The 13,922-nt window shown below is 47.9% G+C and overlaps 1 protein-coding gene across 1 annotated transcript in view; it reads right to left on the reverse strand.

The window, feature by feature from the left end:
• LOC309549767 (uncharacterized protein) overlaps positions 1 to 13,922 on the reverse strand; it is a 145,793-nt gene that overhangs the window by 116,694 nt on the left and 15,177 nt on the right. The window contains exon 3 of the mRNA XM_082250279.1: positions 6,834 to 6,974. Within this exon, the coding sequence (XP_082106405.1) occupies positions 6,834 to 6,974 (141 nt within the window). The remainder of the gene's footprint in view (positions 1 to 6,833; positions 6,975 to 13,922) is intronic.

A 13,922-nucleotide genomic window follows, 5' to 3' on the forward strand; every position in this document is an offset into this window, starting at 1 on the left:
GACACACACCCTCATACTGACACCCATATAACTGACACACCCCCTCATACTGACACCCATATAACTGACTCACCCCCTCATACTGACACCCATATAACTGACACACACCCTCATACTGACACCCATATAACTGACACCCCCCTCATACTGACACCCATAAAACTGACACACCCCCTCATACTGACACCCATATAACTGACACACCCCCTCATACTGACACCCATATAACTGACACACCCCCTCATACTGACACCCATAAAACTGACACACCCCCTTATACTGACACCCATATAACTGAAACACCCCCTCATACTGACACCCATATAACTGACTCACCCCCATATACTGACACCCATATAACTGACACACCCCCTCATACTGACACCCATATAACTGACACCCCCCCTCACACTGACACCCATATAACTGACACCCCCCTCACACTGACACCCATATAACTGACACCCCCCATATACTGACACCCATATAACTGACACACCCCCATTTACTGACACCTATATAACTGACACACCCCCTCATACTGACACCCATATAACTGACTCACCCCCATATACTGACACCCATATAACTGACACACCCCCATATAACTGACACACCTCCTCGTACTGACACCAATATAACTGACACACCCCCTCATACTGACACCCATATAACTGACACACCCCCTCATACTGACACCCATATAACTAACTCACCCCCTCATACTGACACCCATATAACTGACACACCCCCTCATACTGACACCCATATAACTGACACCCCCCCCTCATACTGACACCCATATAACTGACTCACCCCCTTGTAGTGACACCCATATAACTGACACACCCCCTCATACTGACACCCATATAACTGACACACCCCCATATACTGACACCCATATAACGAACTCACCCCCTCATACTGACACCCATATAACTGACACCCCCTCATACTGACACCCATATAACTGACACATCCCCTCATACTGACACCCATATAACTGACACACCCCCTCATACTGACATCCATATAACTGACTCACCCCCTCATACTGACATCCATATAACTGACTCACCCCCTCATACTGACATCCATATAACTGACACACCCCCTCATACTGACATCCATATAACTGACTCACCCCCTCATACTGACATCCATATAACTGACACCCCCCTCATACTGACACCCATATAACTGACACACCCCCTCATACTGACATCCATATAACTGACACACTCCCTCATACTGACACCCATATAACTGACGCACCCCCTCATACTGACACCCATATAACTGACTCACCCCCTCATACTGACACCCATATAAAAGACTCACTCCCTCATACTGACACCCATATAACTGACACCCCCCTCATACTGACACCCATATAACTGACACCCCCCTCATACTGACACCCATATAACTGACACACCCCCTCATACTGACACCCATATAACTGACACACCCCCTCATACTGACATCCATATAACTGACACACCCCTTCATACTGACACCCATATAACTGACACACCCCCTCATACTGACACCCATATAACTAACTCACCCCCTCATACTGACACCCATATAACTGACACCCCCCTCATACTGACACCCATATAACTGACACCCCCCCTCACACTGACACCCATATAACTGACACACCCCCTCATACTGACACCCATATAACTGACACACCCCCTCATACTGACACCCATATAACTGACACACCCCCTCATACTGACACCCATATAACTGACACACCCCCTCATAATGACACCCATATAACTGACACACCCCCTCATACTGACACCCATATAACTGACTCACCCCCATACTGACACCCATATAACTGACTCACCCACTCATACTGACACCCATATAACTGACACACCCCTCATACTGACACCCATATAACTGACTCACACCCATATACTGACACCCATATAACTGACTCACCCACTCATACTGACACCCATATAACTGACTCACCCCCTCATACTGACACCCATATAACTGACACACCCCCTCATACTGACACCCATATAACTGACTCACCCCCTCATACTGACACCCATATAACTGACTCACCCCCTCATACTGACACCCATATAACTAACTCACCCCCTCATACTGACACCCATATAACTAACTCACCCCCTTGTAGTGACACCCATATAACTGACACACCCCCTCATACTGACACACATATAACTGACTCACCCCCTCATACTGACATCCATATAACTGACTCACCCCCTCATACTGACACCCATATAACTGACTCACCCCCTCATACTGACATCCATATAACTGACACACCCATTCATACTGACACCCATATAACTGACACACCCCCTCATACTGACACCCATATAACTGACTCACACCCATATACTGACACCCATATAACTGACACACCCCCTCATACTGACACACATATAACTGACTCACCCCCTCATACTGACATCCATATAACTGACTCACCCCCTCATACTGACATCCATATAACTGACACACCCATTCATACTGACACCCATATAACTGACACACCCCCTCATACTGACACCCATATAACTGACTCACCCCTTCATACTGACACCCATATAACTGACACACCCCCCCATACTGACACCCATATAACTGACACCCCCCCTCATACTGACACCCATATAACTGACTCACCCCCATCATACTGACACCCATATAACTAACTCACCCCCTCATACTGACACCCATATAACTGACTCACCCCCCTCATACTGACACCCATATAACTAACTCACCCCCTTGTAGTGACACCCATATAACTGACTCACCCACTCATACTGACACCCATATAACTGACTCACCCACTCATACTGACACCCATATAACTGACACCCCCCCCCATACTGACACCCATATAACTGACACCCCCCCTCATACTGACACCCATATAACTGACACACCCCCTCATACTGACACCCATATAACTGACTCACCCCCTCATACTGACACCCATATAACTAAGTCACCCCCTCATACTGACACCATATAACTGACACACCCCCTTATACTGACACCCATATAACTGACTCACCCCCTCATACTGACACCCATATAACTGACACCCCCCCCTCATACTGACACCCATATAACTGACTCACCCCCTCATACTGACACCCATATAACTAACTCACCCCCTCATACTGACACCCATATAACTGACACACCCCCTCATACTGACACCCATATAACTGACTCACCCCCTCATACTGACACCCATATAACTGACACACACCCTCATACTGACACCCATATAACTGACACCCCCCTCATACTGACACCCATAAAACTGACACACCCCCTCATACTGACACCCATATAACTGACACACCCCCTCATACTGACACCCATATAACTGACACACCCCCTCATACTGACATCCATATAACTGACTCACCCACTCATACTGACACCCATATAACTGACTCACCCCCTCATACTGACACCCATATAACTGACACACCCCCCCCCATACTGACATCCATATAACTGACACCCCCCCCTCATACTGACACCCATATAACTGACTCACCCCCTCATACTGACACCCATATAACTAACTCACCCCCTCATACTGACACCCATATAACTGACACACCCCCCTCATACTGACACCCATATAACTAACTCACCCCCTTGTAGTGACACCCATATAACTGACTCACCCACTCATACTGACACCCATATAACTGACTCACCCACTCATACTGACACCCATATAACTGACACACCCCCCCATACTGACACCCATATAACTGACACCCCCCCTCATACTGACACCCATATAACTGACACACCCCCTCATACTGACACCCATATAACTGACTCACCCCCTCATACTGACACCCATATAACTAACTCACCCCCTCATACTGACACCCATATAACTGACACACCCCCTTATACTGACACCCATATAACTGACTCACCCCCTCATACTGACATCCATATAACTGACACACCCATTCATAATGACACCCATATAACTGACACCCCCTCATACTGACACCCATATAACTGACTCACCCCCTCATACTGACATCCATATAACTGACACACCCATTCATAATGACACCCATATAACTGACACCCCCTCATACTGACACCCATATAACTGACACACCCCTCATACTGACACCCATATAACTGACTCACACCCATTCATACTGACACCCATATAACTGACTCACCCACTCATACTGACACTCATATAACTGACACACCCCCTCATACTGACACCCATATAACTGACTCACCCCCTCATACTGACACTTATTTAACTGACTCACCCCCTCATACTGACACCCATATAACTGACACACCCCCTCATACTGACACCCATATAACTGACTCACCCCATATACTGACACCTATATAACTGACTCATCCCCTCATACTGACACCCACATAACTGACTCACCCCATATACTGACACCCATATAACTGACTCACCCCCTCATACTGACACCCATATAACTGACACACCCCCTCATACTGACACCCATATAACTAACTCAACCCCTCATACTGACACCCATATAACTGACACACCCCCTCATACTGACACCCATATAACTAACACACCCCTCACACTGACACCCATATAACTGACTCACCCCCTCATACTGACACCCATATAACTGACACACCCCCATATACTGACACCCATATAACTGACTCACCCCCTCATACTGACACCCATATAATTGACTCACCCCCTTGTAGTGACATTGAGCCGCTCTGAGCACCAGACGGAGAGGACAGTGGGGTAAATGCCAGCTGTGGCCCTAGGCACAAAAACTTCTCCCTCCATAGTGACACCGGCCCAGTTGCTATATAATCAAAGACTGTCTACAGGGGTCAGACCAGAAATGTCAGTGCTGGGGGCGGAGTCTGCTGTCACTATTATATGCTAATGAGGTTGGAAGGGTTGTGGGACTTACTACTCCTCACAACAGAGGGCAGCACTGGACAGGCAATGACCCACCTAGGACCAGGCTAGTGAAGAAAGCATTATTATCAGGGAGGGGTGAGGTACGGCATGCCTTCAGTCTGTATAATCTAAAATTGTGTTCTCCTTTAATAATTAAAGAGAACCTGTAGCTTATTCAGCGTTTTTAGGTTGATATTTCATCCTCATGCAAAATGGTCTGATCAGATTGTATTCATATTGCATCTATTGATTGAATTATATACAAATAGTACACAAGGCAGAAATAATATTGCATGACATTCACAGGTCATTGTTCCTGTAGTGACTGTGTTTTACTGTTCCTCATATATTAGTCTCTTAACCACGTCTGGACCAGAAGGATTTGCCCCCTTAATGACCAGGCCATTATTTTGCGATTTGGCACTGCATTACTTTAACCACTTTACCACCGGAGGATTTTCCTGCTTTACGTCCAGGCCACTTTTGCGATTCGGCACTGTGCGACTTTAACTGACAATTGTGCGGTCGTGCAACGCCGTACCCAAACGAAATTTACGTCCTATTTTTCCCACAAACAGAGCTTTCTTTTTGTGGTTTTTGATCACCTCTGCGCATTTCATTTTTTGCGATATTAATAAAAAAAGTGCGACAGTTTTGAAAAATAACAATATTTTTCTACTTTGACAGTTAAAAAATATCCAATATATTCAATTTTTGTCATATATTTAGGCCAAAATGTATTTAGCTACATGTCTTTGCAAAAAAATTCTCAACGAGCGTATTTTTAACCACTTTAAGACCGGAAGATTTTACCCCATTCCTGACCAGGCCATATTTTGCGATTCGGCACTGCGTTACTTTAACAAACAATTGCGCAGTCGTGCGACGCTGTACTTAAATAAAATTAATTTCCTTTTATTCCCCACAAATAAAGCTTTCTTTTGGTGGTATTTGATTACCTGTGCGATTTTTATTTGTTTTGCGCTATAAACATAAAAAGAGCCACAATTCTGAAAAAATATATATTTTTCACTTTCTGCTATATAACATTCCCCTAAAAAGAAAAAAAATATTAAAGTAAAAATTATTATTTTTTTCATCCTTTTAGGCCAATGTGTATTCTGCTAGTAATAAGTGTATATTGATTGGTTTGCGCAAAAGTTATCACGTCTACAAACTAGGGGAAAGATTTATGTCATTTTTATTTATTTATTTATTTTATTTACTAGTAATGGCGGCGATCAGCGATTTCTAGCGGGACTGCGACATTGCGACGGACAGGTCAGACCCCTTACTGACATTTTTGACACTTTTGGGGGAACCAATGACATTACTACAGTAATCAGTGCTAAAAATATGCACTGTTAATGTAATAATCTGGGGGTCGTTAACTTTGTATTGACTTCCCCAGCGATTCGCATATGGCAGTGTGAAGTGCCTGCGAGTCGAGTGCGATGCGGGAACCTGCAGTGGATTCGCAGGGTTCCCGCATCGCATATGTGTGAACCGGCACTAAAGGTCTCTATACATGTTACAATCTGACCATACAATCTCTGTACAATCAACTTTAGATTTACCATTACAATGTAATCAATCTGTATTCAATCAGGCAGGTTCTTGCACTACATAGTTGTTGGTAGGCGATTGTGCAATCAGATTGTATCGTGTATAGCTAAGCCCCATCTAAACACATATAGACCCACTCTATGTACTAGGCTGTGATTGCATACAAAATACAATCCTTCTGTATATCGAATGCAATCCTGCAAATATGGTACAGCAAACAAGTAACTGCGCTCAGTGATAATACGCAACATTCCATAGAGCAGTGAAAAAGACTCAGTCCTACCTCTGATATATCCCGGGTGAGCTGGGCGATCTGCGGGGGGTCGCTGTGCACGGAGGGTCTTCTGCCCCCACAGAAAACACCACCACTGGAGGGCGCTGTGCAGTCACTCCGGGGGGGAATGCTGGGAGAAGTCGGGCTCTGCTGGGGAAACACAACAACACAATCATTGATACAACCAGACTATGCAACGCCCCCCCCAGCAAACAATGTCACCCCCCCAAACCTCAGTCTGACCGCACAGAACGGGAAAGGACTCCACCGCTGACTGATTACTTTGGAATTATTTGTGGAGTTCAAAACTGAACAAAGCCACCAACCCCCCCCCCCCCCCCCCCAAATAAAGGATGATACCAAGGATGCCAGGCTTATCCTATGTATCAGAAGTGTAACTAGAACCTTCAGGGCCCCGGTGCAAGAAACCATGAAGGGCCCCCTGGACCCCTGGCTGGGGCCCTTCCCCTCAAGCCTGGGGCTCTTCCCACTGATCCTGGGGCCCTTTACTCTCGTTGCGGGGCCCTTTATTACGGTTCCGCAGTGGGACCCTTTGACAAGTTCTGCAGTGGGCCCCTTTCCTGCCATCTTGGAGCCTGCCCACGATGGTGGCATGCCAGGGCCCGGTTGCAAGTGTGACCTTTGCGATCCTGGAAGTTCACCCACTGGTGTCAGTAGTTTTTATTTTTTGGTATTTTAATTGTATTATTCTTTATCATTTTATTTTTATTTTTGGTATTTTATTTTATTTATTTATTTTTTACAATATTATTTTTTTCATTTTTTTAGGAGCCCCATTGGGGGGGGGGGGGGGGGGCTTTGGTGAAGTACCAGGGGTCTAAACGGACCTTTGATGTTCCACCTTTGAGACAGAGAAAAGGGAACGAGGACACAGTCCTCAATCTGCTTTTCGGCAGCCCCAGTAGCACAGAATGAATGCACAGGAATAGCTCTGTACAGAGCTTCCCATTCATTCACAAACTGAAGCATAGTAAACACAGAGTCAGGAGGAATGGACAGAGTCAGGGATTAGTATGAATCACTGACTCAATTCATTCAGACAAGGAGAGGGCTGGTAAATGAAACATTTATGGGCCCCTTCCCTGCTTTCCATCCTGAAGGGGGCTGGAGAGCACATGAGGGGCCAGCAGAATACAGCTGGATAGGAGGAGCGGCGGTGGCGGCTGCATATAGAAGAACTGAACTCTTTTCTGCATTTCCAGCAGTGATGTACCTACAGGGGTCGCAGGGGTCGCAATTCCAACCAAGCTCCATGCTGCAGGGGGCCCGCGGGAGACCTATGTACATCTGCATAGGAGAAGCGGCGGCGGTAGGTGCATATAGAAGAATTGAGCTCTCTTCTGCATTTCCAGCAGGGGTGTACCTACAGGTGATGCAAGTCCAACCAAGCTACATGCTGCAGGGGGCCTGTGCCAACCCTATGTACGTCTGCATTGGAGAAGCAGTGGGGATAGGTGCATATACAAAAACTGATCTCTCTTCTGAATTTCCAGCAGGGGTGTACCTACAGGGGTCACAGGGGTTGCAATTCCCACTAAGCTCCATGCTGCAGGGGGCCCGTGCAAGCCCTATATATGTCTGCATTGGAGAAGCAGTGGGGGTAGGTGCATATAGAAGAACTGATCTCTCTTCTGCATTTCCAGCAGGGGTGTACCTACAGGGGTCACAGGGGTCGCAATTCAGACCAAGCTCCATGCTGCAGAGGGGCCCGTGCGAGCCCTATGTATGTCTGCATAGGAGAAGCGCTGAATGCCCATTCCTCCTCCTCTCTCTCTCCCGCAGGCATTCAGCAGCTGCAGGAGCAAAATGAAGAGATCAATTCTTTTATATGCAGCCACCCGCACCGCTACTCCTATCTAGGAATACAGGGGGGCCACACCGGCCCCTTGCAGCATGCGGTTGTGTCGCAGTTGAGACCCCTGTTGGTACGCCCCTGATGGAAATGCCTGAGCAGTATCTTGTATTTGCATGCATGTTTTGTACACGTTGCTTTTGGTTTAGACCAGCCTTTTTCAACCAGTTTGCCCAGGCACGCTGGGTTTCTTGAGGCTTCTTCAGGGGTACCTTGAGGCTTCTTCAGGGTGCCTTGAGGCTTCTTCAGGGGTGCCTTGAGGCTTCTTCAGGGGTACCTTGAGGCTTCTTCAGGGGTGCCTTGGCAAAATGCCTAAAAATTGCCCAAAATTTGTATGCAAGCCGCCATGTGGATGAAGGCTGCCTTTTAGTTACACTAAGTCACAGGTGTTCATTGTTCACCATTACAACCATCTACCTGCAGGCGTCCTAACGACCAATGGCATCATCAGCTGATAAAGAGGATGTCAGTCGCCTGCATAGCATCCTTGTTTGACCCTCCCTTGCCCCTCTCCATCAGCTGTGGGGTCACATTAGCTGAGTGATGGAGACAACCTGAGGGAGAAGAGAAACATTGGCATACTAGTCAGTACCAGTGTGCAAAAGTGTATTTGCTTTGGAAGAATAAATCACCTCTAACGTTGGTTGTCCTACTTGGACTTATGGATGTTGCTGCGTTATGTAAAACTTATAGAATAGTTTTTACATTTTAGAATGGGGGGCCTCGAGACAGTCCGTGATTTTTAAAGGTTGCCTCAAGGTTTTCATAATTTTTAAAGGGTGCCTTGACTGTAAAACGGTTGAGAAAATCTGGTTTAGTCACCGATCAGTCACAACTTTATGACCACCCACCTAATATTGAGTAGGTCCCCCTTTTGCCTCCAAAACATCCCTGACCGGTCAAGGCATGGTCTCCACTACACTTCTGAAGGTCTGGCTCCAAGCTTTAGGTCCTGTAAATTGGCAGGTGGGACCTCCATGGATCAGACTTGTTTTCTCAGCACATCCCTCAGATGCGCGATTGGAATGAGATCTGGAGAATTTTAAGGCCAAGTCACCACCGGCACCTTTGACTCATTGTTGTCTTCCTCAAACCATTCTTGAAACATTATTGCAGTGTGGCAGGGGGCATTATCCTGCTGAAAGAGGCCAATGCCACCAGGGAATACTGTTTCTATGAAGTGGTGCACCAACAATGTTTAGGTAGGTGGTACGTGCCAAGTAACATCCACATGAATGGCAGGAGCAAGGTTTCCCAGCAGAACATTCCCCGAAGCATCACACTGCCTCCCCTGGCTTGTCTCCTTCCTATACTGCATCCTGGTGCCAGCTCTTCCTCAGGTAAGTGATGCACAGGGGAGGACTGGGCCAGGGGGCAGGGAGGCAATTGCCCCCTGGGCCACTCTGAAGCCCCGTAAAAAGGCTGCAGTGCTTCTGCCACAGACATGCCTAAAGGATTCCTGGCGAAGAGAAGTAAAAAGTCTCCACCGCTGACAGTGGCGGCCCGTGCATAGGGGGCGCCAGGGCGCCGCCCCCTTAAAAAAAAGGGGAAAAAAATGACAAAAAAGAACAACAAAGTTCTAAAAAAAAAACAAAAACGGTTCGCCGGCCTATGTGGTGGCTAAAGGGGGGGGGTGGGGTTTACGACCCAGAAAGGCGACGATTGGCTGCCTTCAGGGCGTAACCTGGGTGCAGGAAAGAGCGCTTGGCCACCCCTACCTTCGTGATGTCCTGGCTGTGATTGGTCCAGTCTCCAGCCTGGACCAATCATCATCCAGGACATCCGATCGCTGACGTCGGAATGGGGGCGGTGCCGGTGCGTGCGTCAGTCACTCACCGTCACCGCAGCTCACCTTTCCGCCGGTTCCCGCCGCAGAGAAGAGGAGAGGCCGCCCGCCGGTTCCCGCCGCAGAAGAGGACGAGGGAGAAGCCGCTCACCTTCCCACCGCCACAGAAGAGGACGAAGGAACGAGGAGGGGAGAAGCCGCCGCCAATAGCCGAGCCGCCGCCGCCAGGTAAGTGCATTGGGTTGAAGGGAGCACGCACGCTGGTCTCTGCATTGATTGGGGGACAATGCTGTGGCACTCTGCAATCATTGGAGTACAATGCTGTGGCACTCTGCAATCATTGGAGTACAATGCTGTGGGCACTCTGCAATCATTGGGGTACAATGCTGTGGGCACTCTGCAATCATTGGGGTACAATGCTGTGGCACTCTGCAATCATTGGGGGACAATGCTGTGGCACTCTGCAATCATTGGGGTACAATGCTGTGGGCACTCTGCAATCATTGGGGTACAATGCTGTGGGCACTCTGCAATCATTGGGGCTCAATGTTGTGGCACTCTGCAATCATTGGGGTACAATGCTGTGGCACTCTGCAATCATTGGGGGACAATGCTGTGGCACTCTGTAATCTTTGGGGTACAATGCTGTGGCACTCTGCAATCATTGGGGTACAATGCTGTGGGCACTCTGCAGTGATTGGGGACAATGCTGTGGCGCTCTGCAGTGATTGGGGACAATGCTGTGGTGCTCTGCAGTGATTGGGGACAATGCTGTGGCGCTCTGCATTGAAAGGGGCTCGTGCGTTGAACTCTGCATTGATGGGGGCACGGAACAGTGTTCATTGCATTGAAGGGGGCACGCACGCTGAACTCTGAATTGTGGGGGCACAGCACAGTGTTCATTGCATTGAAGGGGGCACAGAACAGTGTTTATTGCATTGAAGGGGGCACAGCACAGTGTTTACTGCATTGAAGGGGGCACAGCACATTGTTCATTGCATTGAAGGGGGCACAGCACAGTTGCATTGGAGGGGGCATGCACGCTGAACTCTGCATTGTGGGGGCACAGCACAGTGTTCATTGCATTGAAGGTGGCACAGTGTTTATTGCATTGAAGGGGGCACAGCACAGTGTTTATTGCATTGAAGGGGGCATAGCACAATGTTCATTGCATTGAAGGGGGCACGCACGCTGATCTCTGCATTAAAGGTGGCACGCACGCTGGTCTCTGCATTGAAAGGGGGCATGTACGCTGGTCTCTGCATTGAAAGGGGGCATGTACGCTGGTCTCTGCATTGAAAGGGGGCATGTACGCTGGTCACTGCATTGAAAGGGGGCATGTACGCTGGTCTCTGCATTGAAAGGGGGCATATACCATCTCCTGTACCATGACCTGTGACATGCCTATACCATATCTGTGCCATGCCTATACCATATCTGTGCCATGCCTATACAATCTCCTGTACCATCACCTATGCCATGCCTATACCATCACCTGTGCCATGCCTGTACCATGACTTCAAAGTCACGCAATTTTTTACTGCGTTTTTTGACACGAAGCAATACCTATTACATTTTTCTTTTTGCGCCCCCCCCCCCCCCCCAAAAAATTTTGAGCACCAGCCGCCACTGACCGCTGACCTATTGAGTGTGGGTTGAAGATAAGGACAAAGCGCAGGCCTCCCCCCGGCATGGAAGGGGTAAACTGTGTCTGAGCAGAGGCCAGTTCCATGCCCCACTAGAGACTCTTCTTCCCCGGCCAGCCCCAAGAAAGATGTCCCAGCTTCCCCCCCCCCAACCTCCCCCTGCTGGCCAGGTCATGAATCTGGATTCAGCCGGTAAGTAGAGAGTATCTCGAGCAGGTCTTCAGCTTGGAATGGAGGTCAGGAGATGGATTGAACGAGTGGGAGGGGGGTGAGGGAAAGTGGGAGGGGGCTGAGTCGCTGCACCATGGGCCTCTGGTTTGTATTTTCCCCCTGGGCCGAACGTTGCCAGTCTGCCCCTGGCACTGACCAGAAAGCAGAGGAGGGAGGAGGAGGGGGGCCGGACTGCTGACATACGTCGCCGCGGCAAGATCCGACGGAATTGGGGACAGGGCACCGGTCAAAAACAGGTACCTGCTCCCCCCTCCCCGTGAAAGGTGCCAAATGTGGCACCGGAGTGGGGGAGGAGACAGATAAGCGGAAGTTCCACTTTAATTTGTGTTGCAGTGTGCACAAGACACATAGACAACCATGTGCCCTTGCAGTTACATGCAAGCAACCAAGGCTAAAAATATCTGGCCATTGGAAATCATAAAACACTATTTAAACTTGGTGGTAAAAATAGGCGGCTAAACAACATTTTTACCACCCCCGACCACCTCTTTTACCTCTTGATGACCGCCCACCGTAGTATTACTGAGGCCGGGCGGCTCGGCTGCGCAAAAATCACATAGTACTATGTGATTTTGTGCAAGAGGCGCGCCGCCGGAGCCACGCTCCTGCTGTGTTTAGACACAGCGGGAGGCGGGCCAGCGATCGTCAGATAAACTGACAGAAGACCCGCCTGCTTATGCAAACAAAGCAGGAGAGTCTTCTGTCACACAGGCAGAGAGAGATCAGCAGTTTCAGCTAAGCTACAACCCGATCTCTCCCCCCCACACACAGTCAGTAAGCACATTTAGGCACACATTAACCCCCTTTGATCACCCCCAGTGTTAACCCCTTCCCTGCCAGTGTCATTTATATAGTAACCGTGCATATTATTTAGCACTGATTACTGTAGTAATGTCACTGGTCCCCAAAAAGTGTCAAAAATGTCAGTTAGGGGTCCGTTCTGTCCGCCGCAATGTCTTTTTACTAATTACTAATAAAACAAAAAAAAAAAAATTCAAAAATCTATCCCGTAGTTTGTAAACGCTATAACTTTTGTGCAAACCAATTAAAATACGCTTTTTGGGATTTTTTTTTTTTTTACCAAAAATATGTAGCAGAATACAAATTGGCCTAAACTGATAAAAAAATTTGATTTTTTAATTTTTTTTATTGGGAATGTTTTATAGCAGAAAGTAAAAAAAATGGCGTTTTTTTCCAAATTGTCCCTCTTTTTTTGTTTTTAGCCCAAAATGTAAAAACTGAAGAGGTGATCAAATACCACCAAAAGAAAGCTCTATTTGTGGGGAAAGAAAGGACATCAAAAACAACGTATTTGGGTACAGCGTCGCACGACCGCGCAATTTGTCGTTAAAGTAGCGCATTGCCGAATCGCAAAAAATGGCCTGGTCATTAAGGGGGTAAAACCTTCCGGAGCTGAAGTGGTTAAGTTGCAGATGCAGCCAGACAGGGATGTACACATGCTGTGGCTGTGATTCTTTGCAGAGCAGCAACAATTAGGATCCATTCTCACATCAGGTAGCAGGACCAAGTGACCGCACTCGCAATTTTTGTCGCACAATTTT

Source organism: Pelophylax lessonae (genome assembly GCF_965119305.1).
Source record: "Pelophylax lessonae genome assembly, chromosome: 3".
NCBI classification, from domain to species: domain Eukaryota; kingdom Metazoa; phylum Chordata; class Amphibia; order Anura; family Ranidae; genus Pelophylax; species Pelophylax lessonae.